This window comes from Cannabis sativa, chromosome 6, assembly GCF_029168945.1.
Source record: "Cannabis sativa cultivar Pink pepper isolate KNU-18-1 chromosome 6, ASM2916894v1, whole genome shotgun sequence".
NCBI lineage: Eukaryota > Viridiplantae > Streptophyta > Magnoliopsida > Rosales > Cannabaceae > Cannabis > Cannabis sativa.
In genome coordinates, this window is record NC_083606.1 from 73,521,526 (window position 1) to 73,538,906 (window position 17,381).

The 17,381-nt window shown below is 32.0% G+C and overlaps 1 protein-coding gene and 1 pseudogene across 5 annotated transcripts; one reads left to right on the top strand and one right to left on the bottom strand.

Moving 5' to 3' along the window:
- Positions 1-2,767: 2,767 nt before the first annotated feature.
- On the bottom strand, positions 2,768-16,860 carry LOC115725423 (protein neprosin-like). Of its 5 annotated transcripts, XR_009688560.1 has the most exons (8): positions 16,146-16,860; positions 15,458-15,544; positions 15,110-15,367; positions 14,694-14,858; positions 14,532-14,585; positions 12,871-13,285; positions 12,706-12,773; positions 12,302-12,601 (listed from the first exon to the last, which is right to left on the bottom strand). XR_009688560.1 is itself a non-coding variant. In XM_061117802.1 (7 exons), exons 1-7 carry the CDS (start codon positions 16,314-16,316, stop codon positions 2,907-2,909), a joined length of 903 nt encoding a protein of 300 aa, XP_060973785.1. In that variant the 5' UTR covers positions 16,317-16,860; the 3' UTR covers positions 2,768-2,906. The 5 variants fall into 5 exon arrangements, 4 of the variants coding, with proteins under 4 accessions (XP_060973785.1, XP_060973786.1, XP_060973787.1 ...); XM_061117802.1 differs by lacking the exons at positions 12,302-12,601; positions 12,706-12,773; positions 12,871-13,285 and adding exons at positions 2,768-3,008; positions 3,379-3,444; XM_061117803.1 differs by lacking the exons at positions 12,302-12,601; positions 12,706-12,773; positions 12,871-13,285 and adding an exon at positions 2,768-3,008.
- Positions 7,921-9,680, top strand: LOC115695616 (histone H3.2-like; annotated as a pseudogene).
- Positions 16,861-17,381: the final 521 nt, after the last annotated feature.

A 17,381-nucleotide genomic window follows, 5' to 3' on the forward strand; every position in this document is an offset into this window, starting at 1 on the left:
TGGTGATACACTCCATAATCATAGCACATAACTTCTCATGAAAGCCGAAAGCATGAAGAACCTTTCTCACAAAATTCCACTCAAGCCTATCGTAGGCCTTAGACATATCACATTTAATCCCCATGAAAGACTCCCCACCATGTCTTCGCTCCATGTCATGCACAATCTCATGGGCTATAATTGAGTTCTCAGCAATCCATCTCCCCTTAACAAAGGCAACATTGGTACGGAGATATCAAATTATCAAGAACTCCACGGATTCGATTTGCCACAATCTTGGCAATTATCTTATAACAAACATTACACAAACTAATAGGGCGAAAGTCATCAAACTTACAGCATTACTCCTCTTGGGAATGAGGACAATGAAAGTTCGGTTGACCTCCTTTGTGAATTTGCCCTCAGCAAAGAATTCCTGAACAAATTGTACCGTCTGATGGCCCACCACATCCCAGTGTGACTTATAGAACTTTGCCGGAAACCCATCAGGCCCAGGGGATTTTGACCTCATTAAATTTTTATTATTTAAAAAAAAAATTAGTTCAAATATACCAATAAAAAAATGACAAGTAGATATAATAGCTTAACATTTAACAGTTAGGTACCTACAGAGTTCCAGAAATATAACTTAGGTATTATTACCGCTAAAAATTAAACTTAGGTATTTATTTACAACTAAGAGTTAAATTTAAGTATTTATGCCACAAATTACTCTATTATTATTTCGGCTAAACCCTCAATTATCATTCTTGTATTTTACTCTCTAAATTTAAATTTTAGTAGTAAAATTTTTCAAAAAATTGAATTATCAATAAATTTAAAGTGATGATATCTATTTTTATAGGTAATTACCAACATGAATTACTTATATATATATTATATATTTACATTAGTATACCTAATATTATTATTTAATTTTTTTATCTTTATAATTTTATTTAATTTTGAAATAATTTTCAAATAGTAATATTAGGTGTACCCACTAACACTAATGTGGGGGCTATAGCTCCCACTAACAAAAATATCACCTTTTAAAAAATTAAATATAATTTTTATTTAATTAGATAATTATAGATTAAAATAATAGAAAAACCCTATCTAATAATTACCCAATTACTTCCAAATTACACACCCTAAGTTTTTTTTTCTCAATAAATAAATACATAAAACAATAAGTTTGCTATTCTTTATTAAAAAATATTAAGTTTTCTAATGTACCTTGTATTGGATTGATATTTTATTTATTATTTATTTAAATTAAAAGGGGTCTTATGTAATTCCTCAGTTGAAAATGAAAGATGTAATCCCTCATTCATTTTTAGCCATCCAAATAAAACTAATAGTTATCTGACCATTGATCAATTTAGAATAGATATATAGGGACATTTACTATTTCAAAACAGGCAACCGAAATCACCAGTACATATTAAATATATATTTTTTATTTCTTTCTTACTTTCTTCCTCTTCTGATTATTCAATAACAATAGTATCTTATAAATTTAGAATAAAATAATGATCATCACTTTCTCATTTTGTTGGTTATATGTTATTAATAACGAATTAATAGTTAAACTTAAAACCAGTCTCGTATATTTTGTTAACATTTTTGAATTTATCAAACCAAACACTAGGATATTATATTTTTTATTTTAAAAATATTTAAGTGGTGTTTGATAACACTTTTTTAATCAATTTTTTATTTTTAAAATTAAAAAAGTAAAAATATTTTTTAAACACATGTTCTATAAAACTGCTTTTATTTTTTAATTTTTTAATTAAGAATCAAAATTTTAAAAATAAAAAAAAATCATTTTTAAATAGTTTTTTTTTCTTAATTAATATTTTGAACTCCGATCAGACCCGGATCCAAATTCTCCCCACAGCCCTAGCATTGAACCTGACCTCTAACCCGAATCCAAATCCGACTACAAACTTAGACCCGTCTCAAATAAAATCAAAAAAAAATTTAACTTTATAAAACACACTTTTATTTTCTGTTTTTAAAATTGAAAAACAAAAGTGGTTACAGATGTCATTTTTATTTTTCAAAAACAAAATTTTTAAAAATAAAAATTTTACTTTCATTTTGTAATTAAAAAATTAAAATGTTACCAAATGCAACCTTAGAAAATCACTTTCAGGTTATTTTTAGGGATTTGTAACATGATTGATTATAGAGAAGTTTTTCATCTTTATGACTCTCACCTATTTACAAAAATATGTGAATTATATTTTTTTTTCAATTATTATGGTAAAAAAAATGAACAATTATAGGGGAAAAATTATAATCAAATCTAAATATTGATGAGAAAAATATGAGCAAATTTAAATATTTGTAAAAATAATTAAATAAATTATATTAATATTCCAAAATTTTATTGAAGCATCCCAATTTTGTTTTTTTTAACATAATATGTATATATTTTTAGTTTAAAAGAAAAAGTATACTTGCTTTTTTTATTATTTTCTAAAAAATTATATTCAGTTATACTTACACTGACGTGATAATTAGCAATGTGGTTCACTTACACTTGGCTAAGTGGAATGTTATTTTCAAGGCATTAACAAACTAAACTTGGATCAGATATATAAGATTTACATTGGACTGAACCGATATTGAAAGTAGAAAAAATATCATAAACTTAGCTTCATATCTTTTCCAAATCAATATTTGTAACACCCTACTAGTTTAGGCGTGCTATCGTGATTTTAACATAATTCTCCGTTACTCGTTGCTAATCAACGAGTTTATTGAAAATTGTGAATATTTAAAACCTTATTTAAATACTTATAAATACCAAAATAAATAACATATATATAACCAAGATCCCGAGTATAAAATATTTACAACCGTTTCTGGTATTTAATACAAAAGTTGCCACATAACGACTATACAAAATATGTCTAGTTGTCCCAAAGATCGTACGCTCCAAGTCTAACTGCCTCGACATGCACAATCTTCATCTGCTCGCTTTCACGACTGCTCAACCTTAGCCTTGCCCTTACCTACACATGCAAATAATATCTGTGAGTCGACAGACTGAGTAAGAAAAGCATAATCAATAACATAAATATAACTCAAATTATAAGCAAGCGCCAATACACCCAACCATAACCCTATTCCAAAGGCTCAACACGCATCGAGTCTAGCTAAAACGTTCGTACGATAATACTATCAACCTACACTCGGTATGCTAGTCATACTCTAGTCGTACCGATGCGATAGCGTCGATCGGTATCTAAGCCAAACATACATCTATCAGCATCCAATATAAATCTACGTATATTGATACCGCTATCGATGTAATCTAACGGGCTTAATAAACATGTACGCTAAACATGTAAACACACATGCATATCATTACACTAGTCTTACCTCGTTTCTGAATTCAAGTCTGTCGTTCAACCTGAGTAGAACTGCTGCTCGACGATTTATAGGCCCCTAAATCACAATATTTGTGAAACTGATGAGTGACACGCTAAATTACTTTTCGGAGACTTAAAATCGAAACTAAAAGTTTCCCTATCGATGGATAACATGGCAATACCATAAATATTACAAAAGGGGGGAAAATTAGGGTTCCCTAAACTGCCCCAAACAGCAGACCGGTTCCCCAACTGAAAGTCCAGCTTCGTGAGGTTTCTTGGGGACCAACCGAATTCCGCTCCTACAGTCCCACCGAACTAGTTGACCTGCTCAATGCAGGAAACATAAAACTCCTTGCAAATAATTCAATTCGACCCCAAATTTCACAAGAACCTCCAAAACATCTAATTACGTCATAATAAATAGAAATTATATAATAAAACCAACGAATAACCCTTGAAGCAAAAATCACCATTAGAGAGCAAAGCTTAAGCTCATCAACTCAAACCTTGCTCAATCACCACACCAAACATCAAACCTATTGTAAATCAACTTAAATAACTTTAATTTAAGTTCTATATACAAAATCAAATATCCTTAAACATCACAAAACCCTACTTCTAAAATCATGCATAACTTAACTTGAAACCTAAGAAATCACAAAAGGGTGAGCATGGGAGCTTACATTGGATTAGAATCACTAAAACCTTGCTATTTTCCCCCTTAAATTGTAGAACAAAACTGATTTTCTCCTTAGTTCCCGCCAAACAAGTAAGAGAGAGAGAGAGAGAGAGAGAGAGCTAAAAATCCAATTTTCTCGTTTTTCACGTTTTTGATAAATCTTCTTATTTCCAACTCGAAAACCCTTATTATCAATCCAATTGCATTCGTAGCCTCAGTTACTCATCTCCACCATTGATTGCTAAGAAAACTCAAGGTGAATCCAAAGAAGCTGCATCAAAGAATCCATTGTCGGCGGACCTATGGCTGTACAACAGAACGAGCTGAAAGAATGGCGAAGTCACTGCTTCCAAACTCATCCACATTGCCCATGCTCGCGTCTATGTTACTTTTGATATTCTCTACATGTCTTTCTCTTTCATCTTTTCTTGACAACTTTTGTATCCTTTAGATATTAATTAGAATGCTAGCTATTTGGGTTTTTTCACTTTGGAAGAGAGTTGGCACTAATAATGCAGTGTGAGCTATGGGATATTGAACATGGGAATGCTTGCCTTGCCTCATATATAGGATCAAAGTGTGGAGTTTTGCAAGGATAACTTGGGTCTTGGTGAAACAAATCAGATATTTTTTGATATCTTTTTCTATGTGATATTGGTTTTGTAATATCTAGTATAAATATATTATTATTTAGTATATTATTGTACATTATAATATTTTATTATTGCACTAAATGGGATATACATATTATTGATTAACTCTAGTATAAATATATTATTTATTTAGTATATTATTGTACATTATAATATCTAGTATAATGTGGCATTTCCAGTGAAAGTTCTTGCAAAATTTGTCTTGTTCACTCACAATATGAACTGAAAAAATTAACTCTCTATGTAAGTTGGTTTAAGATTGTGTAGATTACTTTTTTCATTTATAAATGTAGTATTCAAATAATGTGTCTCTTAAATAACTGAGGTAATCTCAGTCTACAATATCTTTCCATTTTTGAATATTAAAGCTCATTTTTTCCCATGCAAATATGTCTTGTGGTCTTATTTTTTGAGTAAATTATTTCTTGAAAGAAGAAGAAATACAGAATATTTGATGAGGCTGATCTATTCTTTCATTTAACAATTAATACAGTTGCAAAGATAACTAAAGAAAGATTAAACATCTTTCCAGTGTGGTATATCATCAGCCAATTATACTCACACATTAATTTCTACTTACAATTACACTAACAAAGGACTAATTAAACCTTAATTAGCTCTATATATCAACCCCTTATGAGGAGGGTGAGGCCAATAGTTGTGACAATGATTGTGGATGGAAGACCAAACTTGAGATGAGTCCAGAAAGAGAGTGTGTAGTTGAAAGATGGATCAGCTAGACGAGCTTGCTCACACACGATTAGATTAGCAGCCGAACCAGGTAGCGACAAGTTTCCAGCAACTGAGCGATATACTTAAACATGTCAGCTTTGTCAAGATAGATACCAAGAAAGACCATGGTTCCAAAAAGAAATCCAAGGACTGAGAGATCAATGGCATCATATGCTTCATCTGGAGTGATGACCTTAAAGATGATCATAAGTATGGCTCCAAGGAGGGATCCTGCTGTTCTGCCTATAGGTACGTAGTAATGGAAGTGAAGGGAATACTTCTAACACCCAGAAAATTACAAATGAAATCGAACCTAGCACTACCTTCTCCGTAGACGCTATATCTAACGCCATTAATTTCTCAAACTAGGAAAACTTAAAAGAAAGAGTTCAAATCATCAATTGGTTTGGAACGATATATAGAAGCTACTTGCAACTCATGCATGGGTACGTACGTTATATATACTATTCAAAATTTAAAAGTATATATATCTTTATATATATATATATTGATAAGATTTTGTCCCGTTATTGTACTTTCACAGATTGTAATTCGTGATGTATGACAGCCGTCAAGGAGTTATTTGATCTGACGATTGAGATTGATTTAGGGGTAATTAGGGTTAAAAAGTAAAAACGTACCCTGATACTCATTTAATGTACCTTGAGACCCATCTAATGACCACGGAATACATTTCGTGAAAGTACATCACGCGACAAAGTCATATCCTTATATATATATGTTACTTTTTTGTTGCCAAAATAAATAAATAATTATTGTTAATTTGAAAATAAAGACAACTAGGATTATGATTAATTGAGGTAGTTTATGCCTTAGTTAGGGTAATTATCTTCAATCTTTACATGTATTAATGTGTTTTTATTTAGGGTAAATACTATTTTAGACCTTCTGTTTTACAAAAGTTATCAATTGGACCTTGTGTTTTGTTAAATGACAAAATGGACCATGTATTTTCTAAAATAGTACAAATAAGACTCTGAATTAATTTTTTGTCAAAATAAAGTTTAATTATAATCCGATCTAAAAGTGTTATGACCAAATTGTTTACATTTTTTGTATTTGTTTGTATTAAGCATTGTCTTCAAGTTGGTTGTATTAAATTGTCAAAAATTAAACTCAGGGTCCTACTTTTACTATTTTAGAAAATACATGGTCCATTTTGTCATTTAACAAAACACAGAGTCCAATCTGTAACTTTTGCAAAACACAGGGTCGAAAATGGTATTTACCATTTTATTGAAGTACTAATTATGTATAAAATAATCATGTGACATAAAAAAACATATACATTACAATTTAATTAGATATATAATTAAATGAAGAATGTTAATGTATATATAGCTTTATTCTTTGCATAACATATGTAGTGTTTTTTGATTATATATATGGGCATGAATCGAGGAGTGAAGTCGCGTGTTCTTTTCTTGCTCCATTGAAAGGATTGGGGGTTCCCCATGCTGGTCGGCCGATGGTGACCTTGCGTGAGCATGGATCCTTGAGCTCTAAGAAGAATTCCCTAAGTCTCGATCTGAGTTCCTATTTCTGGTATTGATGGTGATAAAGAGCATTTGGTGAATTTGCCTATTTTCGTGAATGAGGCACAGGGCTCTGCATCAGCTCTGGAAAACTCTCTGATTTTCAATTTGGAAAAAGAAGTAGAGGAACGTAAATTATGATTTAGATCATCAATATTTACCTTACCAAGTTTCATAATTTCAATTTTAATGTCAACTTGGAAAATTGAAATAAAGAAGTTTAGTTTTAACATTATTGTTAATGTATATTTCTTTTATTTTAAAAGTATATGCCTTTTGTTTTTTTCTGAACTTACTATATATCTTAACAATTTTAATTTAAGATTTTTTATTATTATTATTTTTTTTGGCTGAATTTTTTTTTAGTGTATGAGTTGAATGTCAAAAATCTTTAGGAAATTTAGATAGTATACTAACTTTTGTTATTTTTTTACAAAAATATTGTCAGACGGTATTTTTTACTTTTTTACTGTATTTTTTTATAAGTTTCATACTGCAGTATACTGTGTTAAGTTTTCACTGGTGTTTTACTGGTGTTCTACTGTTGTTTTGAGTTGTTCTGCTTTGTGACAAAACTTACTTGTTCATCTTATCTATTACTTTCCATAGCTCTCTCTCATATATATCTCGACACATAAATTCATACATAAATCATAACAAAACATCATCATCATAAATTAGATTTATAACCAGAGTGCAAGTCATTATTTACGTGTCATTTTCTTATTAGTATATTAAAATTAATTTTTAAATAAATCAAGGACTGCCATGTGACTATTGACTTATACTTAATAGTTAGGTACTTACAAAAATTCTAAAAAAATATAACTTAATTATTATTACCGTTAAAAATTATATTTAAATATTTATGTAATTGAACTATAATTAGGTTTTTATATCACTAATTTTTGTTGTTGTTATTTTAAATATTTAATATATTTGCTTAAATAAAAAAATTAGTATTACTATTACATCCTTCAAAAAAAAAAATGTTAATACATTTGCATGTATTTTCCTCCTTTCCTATATATTTTTAAAATCAGAAATTACAAATTTTAGCGCGCTTAAACAAAAAATTTGAAAACCCGCCAAAACTTTTAATTTGATTGAAGATCCGCATGAACACACTAAAATGAATCTACACCGTCCATTAAGAATAAATCAACGCTCAAGATTCATCCTCTTCATTTCACCACTACTATAAATACCAAACTCAAATCCCACACTTTCCACAACAAACTCCATTTTCTCTTTCAATTTTCCCGAGAAACAAACAACTCAATTTCATCCCCTCAATGGCTCGTACCAAGCAAACAGCAAGAAAATCCACCGGAGGAAAGGCTCCAAGGAAGCAACTGGCAACCAAGGCGGCAAGAAAGTCTGCTCCAGCCACCGGAGGAGTGAAAAAGCCACATCGATTCAGGCCAGGAACCGTTGCATTGAGAGAGATCAGAAAGTACCAGAAGAGTACTGAGCTTTTGATCCGAAAGCTTCCGTTCCAGAGATTGGTGAGAGAAATCGCTTAGGATTTCAAGACCGATCTTCGATTCCAATCCAGCGCTGTGTCTGCTCTTCAAGAGGCTGCGGAGGCTTACTTGGTCGGTGTGTTTGAAGATACTAATCTCTGTGCGATCCACGCTAAGAGAGTTACAATCATGCCAAAGGATATTCAGTTGGCTCGTAGGATTAGAGGTGAGAGAGCTTAGGGTTTTGCATTTCTCTTCTGTAATTGCTTTTAGATCATTGTTTTTTTTATTTTTTTTGTTGTTGTTGAATCCAATGGATGATTATTAGATTAGTTTAGCTCATGTTGTTAATTATTATTACTGTTTTATCTAATTAATGAAGTATTAGTAATTTGATTAATCTTGTTCTAAGGTTGAATTAATGTATCTTTCTTTTTATATAAAATAAGCTTAATTCACTAATCCTAAACAAAAATAAGCTTAATTTCAATCCAAAAATAATAATTTTGCAGATTGTGAATTGTACAATTAGGGCTTACAGAGAGAGATTTCACATAAATTGTTCTTTTTCTCTAATGGTGTGCTTATCGAAATGTGTCGTTTTTATAAATATTGTCGTTTTAGTTTTCCCGTGTTTAAATTAATATATAGTTTTGTTAAACAAGTGTCGTTTTTGAAAATAATGCTAGTTTATTTTGTTTTCTTTGAAATTTGTCGTTTTTTCCGAATAATGTCGTTTATGGAAACGATTTCTTAGTTTATGTCGTTTATCGGAAATAATGCCTTAATTTATGTCGTTTTCTGAGAAAATTGTCGTTTTTTATAAATATTGTCGTTTTGGTTTTCCGTGTTTAAATGAATATGTCGTTTAAGAAGTGTCGTTTTTTGAAGATAATGCTAGTTTGTTTCGTTTTCTTGGAAATTTGTCGTTTTTTTTGAATAATGTCGTTTCTAGAAATGATTTCTTACTTTATGTCGTTTCCTCTGAAACCTGTCGTTTAATGAATAATGTCGTTAATCGGAAATCATGTCTTAATTTAATGTCGTTTTCTAGAAAAGATGTAATTTCTCTAAAACATTGTCGCTTCCGTTAAAAAATGTCGTTTTATTTAAAACATGTCGTTTATCCGAAAAAAGTCATTTCTCCGAAATGGTGTCGTTTTAATGAAAAGATGTCGTTTTCTGAATAATGTCATTTTTACGAAAAATTATCGTTTTCCGAAAACATGTTATTTCTCCGAAATGATGTCGTTTTCTTTAAAAAATGTCGTTTATTACGAAAAATTGTCGTTTTCTTGAAAAACTGTCGTTTTTTTATAAACCTGTAATATATCAGTTAAACTTTATTGTAAGCAAAGAAACTCTAAGAGGAGAAACGAACAATTAAATTAAAGGGCAAAATAACAACAACGAGGAAACAAGGAAAGAGTTTTCATACAATTATAGATGGCAAAAACATATATACACTCTTTATGAAAGTAGGTAGAGAGGAGAGAGGAGAGAGGAGTGTATATAAGTTATAGGAGTTTGTATTGGGAAAACTACAAGAAACCTCTGCCTACTTATATACACTCCTCTAACTCATTCGAACCAGTAAATACAAACTCATTCGCCTACTTATATACACTCCTCTAACTCATTCGAACCAGTAAATACAAACTCATTCGCCTACTTATATACACTCCTCTAACTCATTCGAACCAGTAAATACAAACTCATTCGAACCAGTAAATACAAACTCTAACTGCATACCTCCACAGCTCTAACGCGACGATCACCAATATGAGTCGATCTTCATTCTCTGATTTAAAAAGAAGTCTAAGCATGACTAGAGCTTCATTTTCTGATCTAAGGAGGAGGATTCTAAGTACAAGGAGGTCATCCTTTTCTGATGATGTACCAACAACTGTAAGTACAAGGAGGTCGTCCTTCTCCGATGTACCAACAAGGAGGTCGTCTTTCTCCGATATGCCAAGATCTCAAAGTATGAGATATGCAGCGACATCACCAAAGTTTACTGATGTTCAAAGGCCAAGAGGCCAAAAGAAGAAAGGCGCTCTAAAAGAAATGAAAGGAGCTCTTAATAAGATCTTCAAAGGTCTTTTTAAGAGTAAAAAAAACACCTTTCCGAGAAAGCGGAGACGGGAATTCCAAGAGCGCCCGCAAATTCAGAGGCAAGTGATCACGATCCTATCCCCGATAATATAACGGAAGAAGAAGAGAGTTTCGTTACACCTAGGAATAGCTTTGAATTTGTTATTCCTAGGATGCTCTTCAATCTCAAGATTCCTAGGAATAACAAATTCAAAGCTATTCCTAGGTGTAACGAAACTCTCTTCTTCTTCCGTTATATTATCGGGGATAGGATCGTGATCACTTGCCTCTGAATTTGCGGGCGCTCTTGGAATTCCCGTCTCCGCTTTCTCGGAAAGGTGTTTTTTTTACTCTTAAAAAGACCTTTGAAGATCTTATTAAGAGCTCCTTTCATTTCTTTTAGAGCGCCTTTCTTCTTTTGGCCTCTCGTCTTCGAACATCAGTAAACTTTGGTGATGTCGCTGCATATCTCATACTTTGAGATTTTGGCATATCGGAGAAAGACGACCTCCTTGTTGGTACATCGGAGAAGGACGACCTCCTTGTACTTACAGTTGTTGGTACACCATCAGAAAAGGATGACCTCCTTGTACTTAGAGTCCTCCTCCTTAGATCAGAGAATGAAGCTCTAGTCATGCTTAGACTTCTCTATAAATCAGAGAATGAAGATCGACTCATATTGGTGATCGTCGCGTTAGAGCTGTGGAGGTATGCAGTTAGAGTTTGTATTTACTGGTTCGAATGAATTTGTATTTACTGGTTCGAATGAGTTAGAGGAGTGTATATAAGTAGGCGAATGAGTTTGTATTTACTGGTTCGAATGAGTTAGAGGAGTGTATATAAGTAGGCGAATGAGTTTGTATTTACTGGTTCGAATGAGTTAGAGGAGTGTATATAAGAAGGCAGAGGTTTCTTGTAGTTTTCCCAATACAAACTCCTATAACTTATATACACTCCTCTCTCCTCTCTCCTCTCTACCTACTTTCATAAAGAGTGTATATATGTTTTTGCCATCTATAATTGTATGAAAACTCTTTCCTTGTTTCCTCGTTGTTGTTATTTTGCCCTTTAATTTAATTGTTCGTTTCTCCTCTTAGAGTTTCTTTGCTTACAATAAAATTTAACTGATATATTACAGGTTTATAAAAAAACGACAGTTTTTCAAGAAAACGACAATTTTTCGTAATAAACGACATTTTTTAAAGAAAACGACATCATTTCGGAGAAATAACTTGTTTTCGGAAAACGATAATTTTTCGTAAAAATGACATTATTCAGAAAACGACATCTTTTCATTAAAACAACACCATTTCGGAGAAATGACTTTTTTCGGATAAACGACATGTTTTAAATAAAACGACATTTTTTAACGGAAGCGACAATGTTTTAGAAAAATTACATCTTTTCTAGAAAACGACATTAAATTAAGACATGATTTCCGATTAACGACATTATTCATTAAACGACAGGTTTCAGAGAAAACGACATAAAGTAAGAAATCATTTCTAGAAACGACATTATTCAAAAAAAACGACAAATTTCCAAGAAAACGAAACAAACTAGCATTATCTTCAAAAAACGACACTTCTTAAACGACATATTCATTTAAACACGGAAAACCAAAACGACAATATTTATAAAAAACGACAATTTTCTCAGAAAACAACATAAATTAAGGCATTATTTCCGATAAACGACATAAACTAAGAAATCGTTTCCATAAACGACATTATTCGGAAAAAACGACAAATTTCAAAGAAAACAAAATAAACTAGCATTATTTTCAAAAACGACACTTGTTTAACAAAACTATATATTAATTTAAACACGGGAAAACTAAAACGACAATATTTATAAAAACGACACATTTCGATAAGCACATATTTATAAAAACGACAATATTTGTATTTGTGTATGTGTTCATGTTCTTGAGTTTTCGGGTTTGATGTGTTTTGGCCGAAAGTTAAAGGGGATTTTTGGGGGTTCGGTTTTGAGTGAGTAAAGCCATTAGTGAGTGAGTTTTTTGGGTTGTTCTTGTCTCGGGTTGTAGCTGCAAAGAAAGGAAAGAAAATATTAGAATAACCCATAAAACTCTTGCTGCCATTAAATTGAAAAGAAGAAGCTTTAAGAAATCAAAACCATAGAAAACCTTACCATTTCGTTTCTGCCATTTGAAGAGAAAAATAAGAGAGCTTGTTAGAACCCTAACCCTTGTATTTCGGCTATAGAAATAAGATACAAAGCAAAATAAGAGATACAACAAAAGAAAATAGTCACAGCCAGAGAGAAATACAAACTGTTGTAAATCAAAAGTGTAACCTTTGTTTGATGATTAGTGGAATCAAGCTGAGGGCTTGACGGAGAAGTAGCTGGTTGTTTTGGGCGAACTCCGAGATCAAATTTGGTGTCTCCATCTTTACCATTTCTGTTTGTATTTCTAACCCTAATCTCTATATTGTTTATTTTTGTGTTTGTGTGTATTTGTGATCTTGAGACTTTCGGGTTTGGTGAGATTTAGCCGTGAGTGGGTATTTGGGGTTGATTATTTCGGGTAGAAAGAGCTTAGGTTTTCTTGGTTTGTATTTTCGGGTAGAACATTTAGAAGAGAAGAAAATAAACCTAGAAAACCCTAGAACACTATTTTTCTAACTGCTGCCGAAAATAAAAGGTAGAAGCTTTGTGTTTTTTTTGGGTGTAGTTTCGGGTAAGTAGAGAAGAGCAAAAAATCAAGAACCTGTAGCAAGAAAAGAAAAACATATTAGAAGATCCCATAGAAGTTTGCTTGCTGTAAGAAGAAGAAGAAAAGATAGAAAAACCTTACCATTTCATTGTTGCCATTAGAGTGAGAAGAAGTAGAAGAGAACAAAGAAAATCTTAGAACCCTAACCCTAGAACTTAAGTGTGGCTGTTAAAGGAAAAGAAGAGAAAAGATGAGAAACCCTAACCCTAATTTGTGTCTCTGCCGTTAGAGAGAAAGAGAAGGAAAAGATATTTGAAAAGTTTAATTTTGGTGAAGAAATGATTGTGGCTGCCGTGTGTTTCATCTAGGGTTAGAAAATACATCACCTTATATATATATTAGGTTAAGGCTTGTTAGGGTTTGATTTTCTTGGGCTGAATACTTTGTGGGCCGAAACTTTGAAGGAAACAAAGGCTTCTGCTTTGACCAAATACACATTAGAGAAATAATAGTTGACCTTTGATTTTCGGGTTTGTTGTGTTTCGGCCAAAGAGATGGTGAGAGGGTTTTTTGGGGTTCGGTTTTGAGTGAGTGAGTTTTCTAGGCATAGTTTCGGGTAGAAACTTTGTGGGTTTTTTGGTTTCCTCTTGGTTCGGGTAGAGGCTGCAAAGAAGAAAAGAAACATTTTGGAGAACCCCAACCTTAGAACCTGTAGCAAGAAAGAAAAAGAAAAATATTAGAAGATCCCATAGAATTTTTAGTTGATGTAAGTAGAAGAAGAAAAGATAGAAAACCTTACCATTTAGTTGCTGCCATTAGTAGAGAAAAGAAGAAGCTTGAAGAAAAATATAATATTGAAGAACCCTAACCCTAAGTGCGGCTGCAAAGAGAAGAAGAAGAGAAATAATCCCTAACCCTAGAAAGCCCTAGCTGCCATTTGTGTTGAAGAGAAAGAAAAGAGAAGAAAGAATTATACAAACCCTAACCCTAGGTTTTTCTTTAGCTTCTGCCGTTAGAGAGATAGAGAGAAAAAGGTTTGAAAGAATTTGAATTCTTTTGAAAGAATAATGGCTGCCGTAGGTTGAGTGTTAGGGTTAGAAAAGATCATTATCTTTTATACATAAGAATATTAGGGTTGCATTTAATTGGGCTGCTTTTCGCTTAGTGGGCCGAAGTAATCAAAGGAAAAAGGAATTAACCTTTGATTGGAGAGAGAAAGTTCTCTTGGGCTGGTTTTTTCATCTTGCTGGGAATGAGAACAAAAGAAACTATCAAAAGGGGGTTAGAAGAAGAAGCTTACAGTCCAGTAGGTGAAAAGTCTTGTGTTGTTATCACCATATAGATCTGGGCTGACCTGTTGTTTGTGTATTGATTGTGTCATCAAAATTGAATTTAGTCAAATATAAAACACTTCTTTTTTAACTTTCAATTTTGGTTACTTAAAAGCTAGTTAAGTTAGTACCTGCCAACCAGCTTCAATGCTGTTAAGATCTTCACCAAAAGATCCACCAAGAATCCATAGCTGAGACAAGCTAAACTCATTTGGTTGTTGAATCTTAGGTTCCCATACATTAATAGTTGCTTTTGCTCCAAAGTACTTGTCTCCTTCTACATAAGCTATTGCATGCTGATTCAAACCAGATAAAAAAACACAAATATCAGAACCACAATGAGATAAATAATAATCGAAAAATCTTTAGTACACCCTCTAAAATGAGCTTTTTAGTCTAATTTTTCAATTGAGTTAAAAAAAACTTTACTAAATAGCAAAATAGATAGAAGTCTCCCAAAATAAACTTATAGACTTACCCAATAATGATAATAATAATAAAGAACAAGAATTAAAGATTGGATTTTTATTATTGTTATAATTATTACCTGATGACCACTCTCATTGACAAGATCAGGATCTGCAGACCTTGGCTTAGGAATAGATCTATGCTTCTTCTTACCATATCTTTTAACTGAACTTGCTCTCAAAACATCATCTTTTCTAGTTCTTCTCACAGGAATAGTATCTTCAGGACATTTACCATTCACATGCCATAACTGAGTCATTGGGTTTGTCTTTTCCTTAGCCTTTTCAGAGACCTTATTGTCTTGGAATAGTCCTTCTGGATGGTAACTTGGCCTAGTCTGAAAATTCAACCAAACCCCATTTGAATAAAAATGAAAAAATTATGGAAAAAAATTAAAAAAAAAAAAAAGATAGGAGAGTTTGTGAACCTGAATCTTGTGGTCTTTGAGAAAAGGATGATCAAAAGCAGGCTGGTGAGAGATATGAACACAGTCTATTATGTCTCCATCTGGGCTCTGCACTTACCATTAAAGTTAAATAAAGTTAAGATTTTTAGTACAAAAACAGTCATTAGTTTACATTTGAGAAAATAGGTTATTATCAAGTACATTGAAAAATCTGATTTTTATTTTCATAAGGAGAAATGCTTGACTCAAAAACTAGTAGCATTAAATTTTTTAGCTTAGGAAGTAAGAAAATTTATTGAGGAACTCTCATTAAAGCTTTCTGTACTCAAAAGAAATTATTGAAGAGAGAGAGAGAGAGAGAGAGAGAGAGAGAGAGAGAGAAGAAGAACAATGAAATTGACCAAGAAGAAAAAATGGTGGAAACATAGGATGAAAGCTAAAGAAGACTCATTTGAGCAAATAACCCCATTTGGGTACTGAAAAAACCCAACTTGTAACATTCAAATCTAAACAAAAAATTTACCAAATGGGGTTAATTCCTATCATCATTATTCCAACCTCATTTTCCCACCACTTTCCCAGAAACCAAACACAAGAGGAGGTGGTGGGAAAAGGTAGTATTATGGAGCATCACGAGAAAGTTAAATGAGTAAAAAGTAAAGGTGAGAAAAAGAGAGATAGAGAGAGAGAGAGAGTGAAAGTGGGGGACCTCAATGCTTTTCACGGCAGGCTTGTTCAACCGATTGAGGTGTTTCTGAACCTCAAGCTTCTGTCTTGATGGATTTAACCGAGCAGCAAAGGAAGAAGAAGAGAAAGAAACCAAACCCCATATACATATAACCGCCATTAAACTTCTCATCTTTCTACTCAAATCTCCCATCTTTTCAAAAACCCACCAAGGAAAAATGACTCTCAAAGCCAAAAGATCAAAACAAGAAGAAGAAGAAGAAGAAGAAGAAGAAGAAGAAGATTAGCTTAGCTTAGCTCACTCTCTACTACCCAAGTTGAAAAACTTGAAGCTCAAACCACATTCATCACCATTCTCTCTCTCTCTCTCTCTCTCTCTCTCTCTTACTCAAGAGAAAGGGTCAAAGTTATGAACTTTGGTGTAAAGATTGGATTTTTTTAGCTCTGGTTTCACAAAATTCCAATAAAACTGCCTCAATGCTCACTCACCCACACACCCCACTTTCTCTCACTCTAAAATCTAAATAAAATTTGTCAAAATTTATATATATTTTATCTCTCTTTTCACATTAAATCCTTTATACTCTCTCTCTCTCTCTTTCTTGTCATTTTCCATCTACTTTTGTTAAACACCCACCTCTCATTCTCTCTCTCCCTCTCTCTCTAAAAATGGGATTTTTATTACACACGAGGGGTAAAAAGGGAAAAAGAGAATGAAAAGAAGAGAAAGAAAAACATTTGCAATGTTTCCATAACACCTACACTTGTCGTTTTCTAAGTGTGTCGTTTTTTCATTTTTTCCAATTTTGCCCTTCATTATATAAAATGCCACCATTCTCTTTGTTTTACCATTTTACCCCTATCTTCAATTAGAATTTCAGATTTGCCCCCTTCGTCTTTTTTTTTCTCTTACAATTTTAATTATAAACTAATTATGCTTAAATTGGTAGTAACTAACTATATGATGTTATGAATAATTAGTATTTTTTATAATAATTAATAAATAAAAATATTTAATTATAATTATAATAATATGACATTTTATAATAATAATGAACTAGATAAATACAATAAACATTTCAATTACTTTAGTATGAGAAAAGAAAGTTCTTAATTAATTTAAAGAGTATGCAATAATTAACACACTAATTACTTTTATTATTGTTTTTGTTTATAGGAATAATTACTTTTCTTCTTTTTTTTTTTTCTTGAAGGGAATAATTACTTTTGTTACTTACTACAAAATAGATAGATATAT

Excerpts from the sequence above, each read along its gene's own strand:
- LOC115725423 (XM_061117801.1), bottom strand. The coding sequence starts at position 16,316 with ATGGGAGATTTGAGTAGAAAGATGAGAAGTTTAATGGCGGTTATATGT. Across the intron at positions 15,368-15,457 it reads TCAAAGACCACAAGATTCAG|ACTAGGCCAAGTTACCATCC; the intron begins GTTCACAAACTC and ends TTGAATTTTCAG. Across the intron at positions 13,941-14,531 it reads GACTTTTCACCTACTGGACT|GTTCTAAGGTTGGGGTTCTC; the intron begins GTAAGCTTCTTC and ends TTCTTGCTACAG.